General features: G+C 34.3%; 1 protein-coding gene across 2 annotated transcripts; it reads right to left on the reverse strand.

Moving 5' to 3' along the window:
- Positions 1-2,115: 2,115 nt before the first annotated feature.
- Positions 2,116-15,317, reverse strand: LOC141294183 (uncharacterized). Of its 2 annotated transcripts, XM_073826271.1 has the most exons (18): positions 15,055-15,317; positions 14,424-14,597; positions 13,482-13,602; positions 13,202-13,407; positions 12,081-12,164; positions 11,658-11,826; positions 11,497-11,568; positions 11,302-11,417; positions 9,901-9,971; positions 9,453-9,687; positions 9,295-9,372; positions 9,090-9,212; positions 5,352-5,522; positions 5,147-5,259; positions 3,866-4,007; positions 3,651-3,787; positions 3,154-3,256; positions 2,116-2,246 (listed from the first exon to the last, which is right to left on the reverse strand). In XM_073826271.1, the coding sequence occupies exons 1-18, from the start codon at positions 15,067-15,069 to the stop codon at positions 2,187-2,189; spliced, it is 2,190 nt and encodes a 729-aa protein (XP_073682372.1). In that variant the 5' UTR covers positions 15,070-15,317; the 3' UTR covers positions 2,116-2,186. The 2 variants fall into 2 exon arrangements, with proteins under 2 accessions (XP_073682372.1, XP_073682371.1); XM_073826270.1 differs by lacking the exon at positions 15,055-15,317 and having other exon boundaries at positions 14,424-14,712.
- Positions 15,318-15,763: the final 446 nt, after the last annotated feature.

The following is a 15,763-nucleotide window of genomic DNA, read 5'->3' on the forward strand; positions in this document are numbered from 1 at the left end:
CTCCTTGGCTTATTATACATGTTTATACTTATTATCATGTTGAACTATTAACGACTAACATGTTAATTTTACACATTTTAAGCCTTAACCATTTTATCACTAGTTGTTTACCATCACATTTTCTATATATTTTATACCATATTGGTGTTTACTTGTGTACTCAGTAACGTTACTTTTATGTAATTTTATTTCCTAGCATGAACATGCTGTAAATAAACTATACAGTACTTAAGTGTTAACCAGTTTATATAAAAATGACTACATGTCTAGTTATTATAAAATATACCTTTTTAACTGTCTTGAATTGTGGTACTCTATACGATTTGCCTTGGCTGCTACACGCAAAGTCAAGACACGGAGAGGGAACGGACTTTGTAAAAGTAAGCAAATAAATAAATGAGACAATTCTGTATCCGTCTGTGTGCTTATTATAGGATTATACTAGGGGTGTGCGCTATGGCGATTAAAATGTCTCCATGATCTGCTTTAAAAAGAAATCGTGTAGTATTTAAAGCCTCGGCGCGCTGTTCTGCCATGCGCGTACCTGAAGCGCGCGCGCGCGCTAAAAGCCTGTCAAACATCGCCTGATTACTGGACTGAGCTATCTTTCGCGTCTGATTCGCTAATACTGTTAAAACCACAAAAAGATTACATATAAACGCAGTTGGTTATGTCTAAAGTTAAAATAAACAGCTGAGAGAAAAACGGACGCGCGCCTATAGGTATTAGATGCGCGCAGCTCTTAAAGAGACAGAACTAAACATGCTGCCGATTGTTATTAAAGGGACAGTTTACCAAAAAATGACTCTGATGGTGTTCCAAATCTCTTTCAAATGCACCTACTGTACCTGAAAATTGGTTGTGTTTGTATATTATGTCTATCTTTGTTCTTATTTTTTAATAACAAAGATTTTAAAGATGAATTTAGCCTAAACATCTGCCATTCTTTTTCTTTTATATTTTGTTACGATGTAAGGCTTTGGTTTTATGATAGAGAAATTAGTTTGACTGTTCTGATCAGACAACTTGAAAAATAGTAAAACCAACTGACAAAGAATCATGATAAAATCGTGAATTTTTTATTTATTTATTTATTTATTTTAATCGTGATATATTTTTTGCCATATCGCCCACCCCTACTTTATACTTTACCAAAAAATGAAAATTTCCTGAAAATGTACTCACCCTCAGGTTATCCAAATTGTAACTGAGTTTGTTTCTTCATCAGATTTGGAGAAATGTAGCTTTACATCACTTGCTCACCAATGGATCCTCTGGAGTGAATGGGTGCCGTCAGAATGAGAGTCCAAACAGCTGATAAAAACCTCACAATAATCCACACCACTCCAGTCCATCAGTTGCGAAGTGAAAACCTTAAAATGCTTTTAACTTCAGATGAAATATGTGACCTCTATACATAATAACGCTTTCTCCAGTGATAAAGAAAAGTCTGAATCTGGAGAAAAATCTGCACAGATCAAGCGCTGTTTACAAAAAAAAAAACCCTGAATCAGTTCTAAACTCATGGATTACTTGTGAATTATTGTGATGTTTTTATCAGCTGTTTGGTCTCTTATTTTGACGGCACCCATTCACTCCAGAGGATCTGTTGGTGAGCAAGTAACGTAATGCTACATTTCTTCAAATCTCTTCTAATGAAGAAACAAACTTGTGTATATCTTGGAGATGGATTGACTGAGGGTGAGTACATTTTCAGCACATTTTTGGGTGAACTGTCCCTTTAAATTAAGATGTTTTGCATTTTGCTAAGTAAACCAAAGAAGAGAACTTCTGCCTGTTTGTAAAATCCTGCACATATAGTTTCAGGTAAGCCTTCAACTTTTCCACCTGTTTTTTTTTTTGTCTTTTGTGTAAAAACGACTAATAATATAATAAATAATGCTAAATTCTATCTATTATAATGATATCCAGAGTTAAAAGCAACACATTTCTGGTTTGGTGTTGGTGGAGGGGGCTTGGACCTTTGCGAGAGTCTGGACTAGCACATAAGGGAGCGTTTTCAGACTTGTTATTGACTTACTGCCCTGTCATTATGTTAATTATGTTTTCACAGGAGGGAAAGGAAAGGTTTTTTAAGATTACATCGACAAAAAATGGAATGAGGTCTTTATTTAGAAATATTTGTGTTTACAAACATAATTTACACTGAAAATAAATTTAGATATTTATGTAGGAAGAGTGGTTTGGTCTTCACCCTCTATGACACGACTTTCGACAGTGACTTCCTGTGGTAAAATGTGAACAGCGATCGTTAGAATGAACATACATAACCTAAAATAGATATAAATACACTATGGTCAAAAGTTTTTGAACAGTAAGATTTTTCATGTTTTTAGTCTGCATTTATTTGATTTAAAGTACAGCAAAACAGTACAATTTTGAAATATTTTTACTATTTAAAATAAGTTTCCTATTTGAATATATTTTAAAGTGTAATTTATTCCTGTGATTTCAAAGCTGAATTTTTAGCATTATTACTCCAGTCTTCAGAAATCATTCTAATATGCTGATTTGCTGTTCAAGAAACATTTTTATTATCATAACTGTTAATATTTAAAATAGTTGTGTAATTTTTTTCAGGATTCTTTAATGAATAGAAAGATCCAAAGATCAGCATTTATCTGAAATAAAAGGCTTTTGTAACATTACACACTCATTTAGGGAAGAAATGATAGAATTTAATACTTTTATTTAGCAAGGATGCTTTAAATTGATCAAAAGTGATGATAAAGATTTATAATGTTACAAAAGATTTCAATTTCAGATAAATGATGTTCTTCTGAACTTTCTATTCATCAAAGAAACCTGAAAAAAATTCTACTCATCTGTTTTCAACATAATAATAATAATAAATGTTTTTTGAACAGCAAATCAGAATATCAGAATGATTTCTGAAGGATCATGTGACAGGAGTAATGCTGCTAAAAATCCAGCTTTGAAATCACAGGAATAAATTAGATTTTAAAATATATTCAAATAGAAAACAGTTATTTAAAATAGTAAAAATACTATGTACTATGGATTGTACTATGGATCAAATAAATGCAGGCTTGTTGACTTCTTTAAAAAAAATATTCTAAATCTTTTGACTGGTAGTGTATAAATGAATGTACTTGTTTAAGGCTTACTTACATCACAGTTGGTCTCTGCTAATATCGTCAGGCATTCGATGTGCTCCGACATTTGTGCTGTTGTCTGCAACAGCTGAGTATTTTCTTCTTCAAGCAAATTTATCCTGAGGAAGTTCAACAAGAAATGCAGTTTTGATTGATGGATGGGTTGAAAACAGAAAACTAGTGCAAATTTTGGGGTCAGTACTATTTTTTTTATGCTTGCAAAAGGTGCATTTATTTGATCAAAAATACTGAAATATTATTCTAATTTAAAATGTCTGTTTTCTATTTGAATGTGTTAAAATATCATTTATTTCTGATGCAAAGCTGAATTTTTAGCATCATTACTCCAGTCTTCAGTGTCACATGATCCTTCAGAAATCAAAAGAACAGCATTTATTTGAAAGAAACAAATTATAAATGTCTTTACTATCACTTCTAATGAATAACAGCATTTGTTTCCTTATACTGACCCCGAACTTTTGTATTATAATGTACATATGCAACTAAATGTACCTCATCTTCATGGTGGAAATTACGTCCAATGCATTTTTCTGTGCCTCTTCGAAGTCGTGCAGCTGTAAAAGCAGATTTCTGTTCTTCTGAAGCAGACTTTCATTTTCAGACGTGACCATGTTCATCATGTGTGAGGTCTGATGAGGAACAAGCATCCTCATTTAAAGGTGACACCATTTTCAACCTTTTTTACCCAGTCTGCCACGTTACTGTACCTTTTCCTCCTGTTTCCTCAGAATCAAAATCTCTTTCTCCAGGTCTTTTATTTTCTCGTCACGCCACCCCATCTCTCGCAGGTAAACCCCTCTGGCCCTGCTCAGCTTGTTTTTGTAGTGGATTCGCTTGTCATTGTATTTACTGGAAAAAATAGAGGAAATAATGAAGAATCTCTTACAAACTTGTTACTTTGTATCACTGAACATTTTAAAATTGTGCAATTGAAAATTTTAAATTCTTTAATGTTTGGAACTCTCAGCAGTGTTATTTTAGTATCACTGAGATTTTATTTTTTTTGTCTGTTAAAAAGTTTGGAATCAGTAAGACTTTGAATGTTTTTTTAAAGAAGTCTCTTTTTTTTCTCTTTATTTGATGAAAAAAGTAGTAATATGAAATATTTTTGCAATTTAAAATAGTTTTCTATTTTAATATACTTTAAAATAGAATTTATTCCTGTGATGCAAAGCTGAATTTTCAGCATCATTACTCCAGTCTTCAGTGTCACACGATCCTTCAGAAATCACTCTAATATACTGATTTATTATCAATGTTTGAAACAGTTGTGCTTCTAGAAACCGATCATTTTTTTTCAGGATTCTTTGCTGAATAAAAAGTTAAAAAGAACAGCATTTTTTTCAAAATAGAAATCTTTTCTAACAATTTAAGTCTTTACTATCACTTTTTTTTAATCAATTTAACACATCCTTGCTGATTCTATTTTGAATAAATGCTTGTCATTTTAATGTTGTATTCATCAATCCTTCATAGAATCCTAAAAAACATTAAGCATCACAACTGTTTACAACATTGATAATAATTCATCATATTAGAATGATTTCTGAAGGATCGTTTGACACTGAATACTGTAGTAATGATGCTGAAAATTCAGCTTTGCAAAACAGAAATAAATTCTATTTTAAAGTGTATTAAAACAGAAAACCATTATTTTAAATTGCAATATTATTTCACAATTTTACATTTATTTTCTGTATTTTTAATCAAATAAATGCAGCCTTGATGAGCAGAAAAGCCTTCTTTAGAAAACATAAAATCTTAGATCTTATTGATTCCAAACTTTGGAATGGCTGTGTATTTAGGTTTTCAGTTTAGTTATTTAATAATGTTGAGTATTTTGTCTTTGTATTAGTTTTTTTTATGTATGTCTGTATATGTTTGATTAATTTTTATACATCAAGTTAAACTAAATGAAAACAATAAATGTTGCCTTAAATGTTTTTTTAATGGTTTCCATTAATTATAATAACCCTGAATTTCTGTACCTCCTCTCAGAATCCATGCTAACTAAAGCTAGCTGAAGTTCAGTCCTCAAAGAATCAGTCTCCTGTTGACTGCTGGTTAGTCTGTTCCTCAAGTCTTCAGTGTTTTGTTGGAGCTTCTCATACAGCAAACAAATACAAATTTGAATTAGTGCACAAGTTATATCAGTACTTAATATTGCAATCTGTTGATATTGCAATCAGATACCTTGAGGTTTTCCTGCTCAGCGTCAGTGATGTTGTTTTGCAGTTGTGCGTTATTTCTCGTCTGGGACAGTAGCTCTTGTTTGGTGGTGACGAGGATGTTCTGGATGTCCTGCAGCTCCTCAAACATCCTCTGCTGCTCGTCTGCATCCCGCTGAAGCTGGACATCCTGTGACTGATGTGAAAGTGAGAAGATGTGTGGTCATTTATTAGGTCAGAGCAGGGATTCTCAAACTTTTTGTCAGCCTAACCCATAAAAGATTTACTTGAAGTACCACCTGAGATTTAAAGGAGACCAATTATGCAAAATGAAATATTCAAGATATAATATAAGTCTCAGGTGTCCCCAGGTGTTTGTGAAGTTACAGCTCAAAATACTCTACAGACCAATTATTCTATTTTTATGAAAATGCCTATTTTGAGTGGAAGCAGAAACACACTGTTTTCATGCGTGCCTCTTTAAATGCAAATGAGGTTTTGCTCCCAGCCCCCTTTTTCCAGAATAGAGCTCTGCCTTTACAGCTTATATTTTATATGCTGTCAAAAAACATCTGTTTGGTTTTGATTATCATGGCTATCGCACTAAAATCATGTGTTTTAAAGCCAACAGCAGAACAGTTAGCATGCTTTGCTCAAACTTTTGCAATGGCGTTAGAACGGTACACTGTTGTCGCTTGCAAAACGTAGGTGGAAACCACTGATCTATAATAGAGAACTGGATTGCTCATGACGTCATAAAAGTGAAGCCACCGCGCCGCCATATTAGTATTCCCTACTATTCGCATACATTCCATTGAATGAATAGGAGATTATACGATTTCATTGAGAAAACATCACATAACAAGTCAGCGTTTTTATATCTGAAGTCTCACTGTGCAATTTTACAACGCAAACGTCCTAAGCATGTAAACGGTTATTTGTTTATTGTCGGGAATTCCCTCTGCTTATTAAAAATGTACGTTCATAAAGCCTACATTACAGTCATGTACATCAGATAAGCATAAACATCGGGTGTTCAACATATGTTTACAAAAGAAAATGTGCTCATAAATCTGAATGAACACCTTAATTCATCTTAGTAAAGTTATTCACTGTTTATGTCATTTTGTTGTATTTATTCGTACAGTAGGCTAACTGCAAGTTTCAACAATACTTTTGTTATTAATTCGTTTATTATATGTTATATTATTATATATTCGTTAATAACAGTATTAATTTTGAAGCAGGTAATGATTTGTTCGTTAAATTAATAATTAATTCAACATATATACGCAGCATTTTACTCACATGGAAACGGTAATATTAGTAAATCATTACAGAATTTGGTGATTTGAAGAGACTGAAATAGATGCTGCTCATTAAAAATATAAGCACCATACCGCGCTGACTACTTAAAGACATTAAGCTTTATTTCAAAGATTTTAATTTATAGTACAAGAGCAATATTGTACAATCGAAACAATTTCAGATAGGCTAGTAACACCATATACACGGTTTTGTTTATAATTTCCTGCATAATTGGGTACATAAATAAATATATTTTCCTTTTGGTTCAGTTAACTCACCTGTGTCTGCAAGTGCGCAGCTGACACACCCACCTAAACGATTTCAATATATATCGCATATCCAGCCCGAAAAGACCATAAACATTCCAGATAACATCTTAAGTATAATTTATTTACATACACATATCCTAAAAACTAATGATGTGTGAATGAAACGCTTCAAATCGGGTGATTTTAGGTCAGTGGTTTACATGCGAAATCAATGGCGCACTCTGCCGGTAGGGAATAGTAAGATGGCGGATCGAACACTTCCGGTGGCTTCACTGCCTAACGGCATTTTAGAACGCAATGAGCAATCCAGTCATTATATAGATCAGTGGTGGAAACATGCAGATTAAAGGAGCAGTTCACTTCCAGAACAAAAATTTACGGATAACGTACTCACCCCCTTGTCATCCAAGATGTTCATGTCCTTCTTTCTTCAGTCGTAAAGAAATTGTTTTTGAGGAAAACATTTCAGGATTTCTCTCCATATAGTGGACTTCTATGGTGCCCCCGAGTTTGAACTTCCAAAATGCAGTTTGAAAACAGCTTCAAAGGGCTCTAAATGATCCCAGCTGAGGAAGAAGGGTCTTATATAGCGAAATGATGTACAATTTCTATACTCATAACCTCAAAAACCTAGGCTTGTCTAGCTCTGTGTGAACTCTGTGTATTCCGGTTAAAGGAATGTCAAAAAACTCCCATCTCATTTTCTCCTCTAACTTCAAAATCATCCTACATTGCTACAGAAGTACCAATCCATTGTTTACAAAGTGAACATGCAAAGAAGGTCAATTGCCCTTTACAAACAAAAGGTAAAACAGCAATGTAGGACGTTTTTGAAGTTGGGAGTTTTTTGTAGTTCCCTAACTGTCATGCAGCATTTGAGGTTAAAAAAAGTGTGTATATATATATATAATTTTTTTTTTTTTTTTTTTATAGAAAATAATGATCGTTTTACTAGATAAGACCCTTCTTCCATGGCTGGGATCATTTAGAGCTCTTTGAAGCTGCATTTAAACTGCATTTTGGAAGTTCAAACTCTTGGGCACCATAGAAGTCCATTATATGGAGAGAAATCCTGAAATGTTTTCCTCAAAAAACATTTTTTTTTTTACGACTGAAGAAAGAAAGATCTTGGATAACAAGGGGGTGAGTACATTATCTGAACATTTTTGTTCTGGAAGTGAACTACTCCTTGAAGGGGCGGTAATATTATAATAAGGTCCCCTTTTTATGTCACAGAGGAGCAAAATCTAAGTGGCTTGTTATATATAAAATCTATTTAAATGCTTTTTCTCACAATTATATCGTTGGGTAGTTTTACTGTACACAAATTGCTCACATTAGAGAATTGTTATTATGCATTTTACTTTCACTTTCAAGATTCACAGAGCGGCGGTAGGCCTAATTACCACACATTATACAAGATTAGATGTTTGTCAGTGGTGCTCAGAATCTGCAAATCTTTTGCCATCATCCTATCAGTCATCTAACGCAGCTAAACATGTCCCTTTAGTGGCTCCAACACTGTAAAAAGTTTTCACCAGTTTCAACTTAAAAACTTAAGTTTAGCAGCTGCATTAAAATTTTAAGTTAAATCAACTTAAGTCATTTAAACTCACAAGTTATATCAACTCATTTTTATTGTCATAAGTTAAAATGACTTGTAGTTTTAAGCTGATTTAACTTAAAAACTTAAGGCAGCTGCTGAACTTAGGTTTTTAAGTTGAATCTGGTGAAAACTTTTTACAGTGAAAGAACGCATTGTTCGTTTTCCATTCCTTTCCGAAATACTTCCCATAACAACAAAAGATCAGTAATTAATATCACATTTTTCAAACACTTGCACTTGCTAAAAGTGAGGTAGGAATGTATTTGTTTTTCCACCTCCATTGCTGTTGCTGTTTTGAAAACACAATGCTTTTATTTACATTGAGTAGAAAAGTGATTTTTGAAATTTTTGTAAATTGATGCAAATCACTAGAAGACTCAATCACGATTCATATGTGAATCAATTTTTCCTTCACCTATACCGATTATAGCACTTAAACAAGGAAAATGTCAGCTTTTCAAAACATGTCTCCTTTAAAGTAAGCAGCCATGTTTATTTGTGTTAATTTAACCTTGATTTTTTTTTTTTTAAACCCTAAAGTTTTTACAAACTCCCATTTTGGAAACCTTATGTCCTTCACCTGGACCAAAGCTTTGGCCTGGTCAATTTCTGTCTGCATGGTCACGGACAGCTGCCTGTTCTTCTGCTGCTCTTCCTGAAGGACAAACTTCAGCTGACAAACTTCATCCTCCAGAGATGACACCTATTAAAGTCAGTCATTTAGTCCCTTAGCATTACTAATGACCAAATCAACTTTCCAATAGGAGTAAAATGGCTTTGCTTACCTGCTTCAGGTGTTTGTCGCATTGTCTTTCCACATCCTGTGTCTCGAGCTCTCGTACCTTACTTATTAACTCTCTGATCTGTAAAGACACGCATCAATGCATTTGCTACATCATATAACTTTGCACTTTGCTTTTTTGTATATCGTCATAGTCCTCACCTCCTCCTGAAGGCTGCCGACTGTGTTTCTGTAATCGTCTGCCTGCTTCTCGCAGAGGTTCTGGAAGTCCCGGACTAACTTCTCCGCCTCCGTCCTCTTCCTCTTCTGCTCTTCACATTCATCCGCTGCCCTTCTGCGCAGGTCGGCCTCCGTCTCAAAGTCCATCCGCAGCTTCAGCGTGACCTGCGTCAGATCTTGCAGCATGTGTAACCTCCCCTGCATCTCGTCCAGACACCTGTAGGAACAGTTTGAGCTTGTTTATGTTTAGAATTGTTGATTTTTGAAAAGTCAGTTTAATGGTCAATTTTCAATGATTTCTTAGCTAAATGATTGAAAGAACAAGTTTTCTTATCTGTGTTTGTTCATGTCAAATTAAATATATTTAAGGTCCCTTAGTATGAATATTTTTATCAGCTTTAAATGATATGCAGTCAAACTGAGGCCAAACCGTTTATGGATATCCTCTTCCTGTGGCTTTTTGCCTTTGGATGGATTGACAGTGCTGTCAGGGGCTTCTTTCTGTTAGAGTAAAAAAATATTAATAGTGTTTATATACATAGATAAATTGACTGATTGGTATTTAGGGATGCAAACTTGTCATAATATACATAACTGTTCAAAAGCTTGGGGTTGGTGCAATTAGTTAATATTTTTGAAAGAAGTCCCATTGATTTGATTAAAAAAACAGCAAAACTAATATTGTGAAATATTATTACCATTTAAAATAACTGTTTTATATTTTAATATATTGCAAAATGTAATTTATTTATTTGATGCAAAGCTGAATTTTCAGCATAATTACTCCAGTCTTCAGTGTCACATGTTCCCTCAGAAATCGGTCTAATATGCAGATTTGCGATCCTTGCTAAATAAAAGTTCCTTTAAAATTTGTTATTTTTAATCTTATGACCTCAAACATTTGAACAGCTCTTTTCTAGAATTATTTTATTTTATTTTCTTGTTCCGTCTTTTTTCTTCGACCTCTGTTTCTCCGACTTTTTCTTTGGCTTCTGCTTCGACTTTTTCTTTTACTTCAGGTTCTTTGACTTTTTTCGACTTCTGCTTCTTTGACGTCTTCAAGTTCTGCTTTTTCAGCTTTTTTGACTTCGACTTTGACTTTTTCTTCAACTTATTCAATATTTTCAGTCTTTTTCTTCTACTTTTACTTCAACTTTTTCTTCTACTTCGGGTTCTTTGACTTTTTCTTTGACTTCTGCTGTTTCGTCTTTTTCTTCTAATTAGCCTTCTTTGACTTTTTTCCACTTCTTTGACTTTTTTTCCCCTTTTTCTTTGAAGAATCTTTGTTTCTTTGACGTTTTTTGACCGCTGCTGCTTTGACTTTTTCAACTTCTGCTTATTCGTCTTTTTCTCCTACTTAGCCTTCTTCGACTTCTTTGACTTTTTCTTCCAACTTCGACACTGCTTCTTCAACTTTTTAAATTCTGTTTCTTTGACTTTTTCTTCAACTTCTGCTTCTTTGACTTCTGCTTTTTTGTCTTTTTTCTTCTACTTAGCCTTCTTCGACTTTTTTAATTCTGTTTCTTTGACTTTTTCTTCGACCACTGCTTCTTCAGCTTTTTTGACTTCTGCTTTTTCAACTTTTTGGAATTTGGCTTTTAAAATTTATCCTTCTACTGCTTCTTTGACTTTTTCGACTTTTTATTTGACTTCTGCCTCTTTTGACTTTTTTAAATTCTGCTTCAACTTCTTTCAGTTCTGCTTCTTCGACGTTTTCTTCTACTTAGGCTTCTTCAATTTTTTCTTTGACTTCAACTTCTTTGACTATTTTTTCGACTTCTTTTAACACCTTTTTAGAACACATTTCAAAAACAATTGTTGATTATCTCACCATTTCAAACAAATGCATATGCTGTGCCTGTAGCCTCTTCACAGTCTCCCTAAGGTGGCACAACTCTTCTTCCTGTTTCTCGTTCATCTCTTTAGTTTTTCGCAATTCAGCAACTTCTAAAAAGAAAAAAATCTTCCATCTTACTACAATAAAGTCATATAGGTAAGTTCTGCTGAGAGGTTGTCTATACTATACCACAACGTTTCAGTTTCTCCACTTCATGTCGGAGGTGCTCAACTTCCATTTGAGCCTCTTGAAGCTCTGGTTCTAAGACATAAGCACGATTCTGATCTCAGTTTGGGCATGAGTGTCTCCCAACTTCTCATCCCAAATGTAAGACCAATGAAGTGAGTTACCATAAGCTTTTTGGGTCAGGTGAGCTGACTCCAGCTCATCCGTGAGTCTGCGGATCTCTTTGTGGGCCATGGAGAGTCGAGCAGAGGCCTCTTCTACATCTCGCTCCAGCTCCTGCAAGGTCCGTTCCTTCAGCTTGTCGTCCCCACTGCACTGCAGATCAACTGCCTGCTACAAACACAGAAACTTTTGTGTTTCATGAACCAATGCATGCTTTGTAAGCATTGTGCATGACAGGAAGCATGCTGCTTTAAGAAGTCCTCAACTTGCATGCTTGGAAAACGAAACATTCGCAAGAGAAAAAAAATTCAAAGGTTAGTAAAAGTGGTCCTTGTGTAAGTTAAAATGAGACGTGATACTTTTCTCCTCTTGCTTTTTGTTGTGCATTTCAATGACATGCATTAGGTTAATTGTTATAAACATACAGGCAGTAATTTCTGTTTACTCTGAGCAGCCTTTTTGAGTCCTAGAAGCCTCTTCCAAGGGCTCTGAATGTGTGGTGGTGCCACCTTGTGGAAAGACAAGAAGGTATTTTTATTAAGTTTCTAATCAGTTTTGAACTTAAAGAAAATAAGAAGGCCTGCTTGATTGCTTGTATTATTATTACAGAATATAATCTATATTATCTTTCATCTCTAATCTGCTAAATGCGACTATAAGACATGATCATATTAAGATACACTACCAGTCAAAAGTTTTTGAACAGTATGATTTTTAACGTTTTTTAAGAAGTTTCTTCAGCTCAAGCCTGTATTTATTTGATCCAAAGTACAGCAAAAACAGTACAATTTTTAAATATTTTTACTATTTGAAATAACTTTTCTATTTGAATATATTTTCAAATGAAATTTATTCCTGTGATCAAAGGCAAAGCTAAATTTTTAGCATCGCTACTCCAATCTTCAGTGTCACATGATTCTTCAGAAATTATTCTAATATGCTGATTTGCTGTTCAAGAAACATTTTTAATTATTATTATTATTTAAAACAACTGAGTACATCTTTTAAGATTCTTTGATGAATAGAAAGATCCAAAGATCAGCATTTATCTGAAATAAAAAGCTTTTGTAACATTATAAACTATACCATTTAAAAAAAAAATGGGAAAGAAATGATAGAAATCAATACTTCTTGTTTTTAGCAAGGATGCATTAAATTGATCGAAAGTGATGATAAAGACATTTATAATGTTAGGAAATAATTCTATGTTAGATAAATGCTGTTCTTCTGAACTTCTATTCATCAAAGAAAATTCTACTCTGCTGTTTTCAACATAAAAAATGTTTTTGAACAAATCAGAATGTTAGAATGATTTCTAAAGGATCATGTGACTGGAGTAATGATGCTTAAAAAAATCAGCTTTGAAATCACAGGAGTAAATTACATTTGAAAATATATTCAATTAGAAAACAGTTCTTTTAAATATTAAAAATTTCACATTTTTTGCTGTACTTCAGATCCAATAAATGCAGAAGAGACTTATTTAAAAACATTAAAAATCTTACTGTTCAAAAACATGTGTCTGGTTTCTGACTGATTCTCTTACTTTGACCACATTCCCTCTACAATCGTCCTTATGGACATCAGGATCCTCTGTGATCTTCCCATCCACGTTCTCCTGACTTTGTATTTTCTCCAGCAGGGAGGCTCTGTCTGCGAGGAGGTAAGCCACCTGTTCACTCAGGCTGATGGGAATAATATCAGCCAGACCTTCCTGAAGCAACATCTCAGAGATTTCGCTCCTCTGTGCCTCTGTAAACGTAAATTCAAGTGTCATGCATTATGAAGAGCAATTCTGATAGAAGAGAGAAGAGACAGAAATGCACCTTTTTGTCGGTGGATGTCATCCAGAGCAGCATGGAGTGTTTTGTTTTCTTGCTCGAGATGTAAAGCCACAGAGTCTCGGGTCTTTGTGAGACTCTTAATGTGAGTGACATATTGCTGGAACTGACAACAAACGAAACAGAGGTTTCATCCATCTCAACATCTCCTTTTGTGTTCTACAGTAGCCACGCTCACCTTTAGTGTTGGGGGTAATGCATTACAAGTAACGCAAGTTGTGTAATAATATTACTTTTTCCAAGTAACTAGTAAAGTAATGCATTACTTTTCAATTAACAAGAAAATAGTTACTTTTTCAAACAAGTAATGCGAGTTACTTTTTCCCTCCATTTATTGATTAAAACCTCTCCTGTCCTCATGTTAAGAGAAATTGTGAGTAAAATGTTACTTTAGTTCTAAAATAAATGTGAACATGCATTAATTCATCTCACTCACTAAAAAAAAACAGATACAGTATTTATCAAAATGAATAAAAACAGTGAAATTCAACGCAAACCTGACATAATTAAATGTTAAATAACACAAATATCCTTTATGTATTTAATCCCGTTTTATTAACCGATGTCTTTGCTGTTGGCCTTCGATGATTCAATTCATCCAGACTAATAAGCAAAAATTACTCAAGATCAATCTAACATTTGTTTCCCTTTTTTATTGCTGAAGAGTTGACATCTTTTCTTCTTCGGTCTACTGTACTGACGTGAAAAAGTCAGGCTTTTGGGGTGAAAAGGCTTTTACATTTGCCAAAAACAGAACTTTTTGATATTAAAAACAAACAAGCAAGCCCTGCCCAGATTTAAAATCTAACGCAAAAGTAACGTAACGCATTACTTTCCATAAAAAGTAACTAAGTAACGTAACTAGCTCCTTTTTTAGGGAGTAACTCAATATTGTAATGCATTACTTTTAAAAGTAACTTTCCCCACCTTTTCAATCTCAGCGAAACGTTCCTTCTGGAGATCTTGGATCTGCTGGTTGAGGGATCTCACAGTACTTTCACTGCTCCTGTAAAGCTGCCACAGCAGAGACATACGCTCACCATTGGAGGCCGAGGAGTCCAACCCTTCCTCCTGCAGCCGCTGATCCATGTCCTGCAACATCTGTCCATCCCAAACAGATAAGGAGATGAACATGCATACATATACATATATCTGTCTATCTGTCTATCTATCTATCTATCTATCTATCTATCTATCTATCTATCTATCTATCTATCTATCTGTTTGGTGTGTTTTAGATGTTGTTCACACCAAACACGTGATCTGCTCATGTTGTTTAAACATCTTTTGACAGCTGTTGTTGCAGTTCGGTAGCGCACATGCGCACATCCTTTTCCCCCCTTGAAACGTCTTAGCGGTTTTCTAGAATGAAAACATTCCAACTTTGTGTTGCTTTTGCTTTTAGCAAAACAAATTACGCGAATGACGAACAAAATGGTACGAGGTATATTTATAGAACCTGTGGTGTTTACCACACTCGAATTGTAATGTGTTCCATTTGAGGAAATCAGTGAAATGAGCGATTTGCCACGTAAAGTTGTTTAAAAACAGATCTTACCTGTGCTGTGCACATCTCTTCACGTACAGAACCATGTAATTACTTAAGCCTATTAGTTATTGTTCTATCTGTTGTTCTAAGAAACGCGCGTTCCCGAGTTCCAAACTTCAAAACAAACCGCTTTCTTTTATGTAACTGTCGCTGTCTAATAGAAGTTCTAACCGTTCAGTTTCGCCTAGAAACGGATGTTATAATGTATCACCTTATGTATTTTTCAGAATTTTGCGCGAAATTCATGTTCATCAGCGCCCAGGCTGTCTGTATTGTGTGAGTGTCTGTGTGGGACGTCCTGCAAAAGAACCCCACAAACCCCATAAGAAACGCGGTTCCATAACAAGTAGCCTATATATGGCACAATACACGAGAAGGGAGCCTTTTGCACTTTAATAAGGTGATTTAAAGTATATTTCTTTGAGATGATAAACATTCCATTACATTTTAGTCTTTTAATCAGTCGTTAAGTGTTAACACTGATATAAAATGCATGTCATTTTTTATTTAGTACAAACCTGAATAAGATATTTATCATAAAAGATGTTTATATAGTCGACAAGAGAAAATAATAGTGACCCTTTTCAAAAGTTTGCACACTCGATTCTTAATAGGCCTACTCCGTTATTACCTGAATGATCCACCACTGTTTTTGTTTTGTTTTTGTGATAGTTGTCCATGAGTCCCTTGTTTGTCCTGAACAGTTAAACTGCCTGCT

This window comes from Garra rufa, chromosome 20 (genome assembly GCF_049309525.1).
Source record: "Garra rufa chromosome 20, GarRuf1.0, whole genome shotgun sequence".
Taxonomy (NCBI): domain Eukaryota; kingdom Metazoa; phylum Chordata; class Actinopteri; order Cypriniformes; family Cyprinidae; genus Garra; species Garra rufa.

Excerpts from the sequence above, each read along its gene's own strand:
- LOC141294183 (XM_073826270.1), bottom strand. The coding sequence starts at position 14,630 with ATGTTCATCTCCTTATCTGTTTGGGATGGACAGATGTTGCAGGACATG. Across the intron at positions 13,408-13,481 it reads TGACATCCACCGACAAAAAG|AGGCACAGAGGAGCGAAATC; the intron begins GTGCATTTCTGT and ends TTACGTTTACAG. Across the intron at positions 5,523-9,089 it reads AGGCCAAAGCTTTGGTCCAG|TCACAGGATGTCCAGCTTCA; the intron begins GTGAAGGACATA and ends CTTTCACATCAG.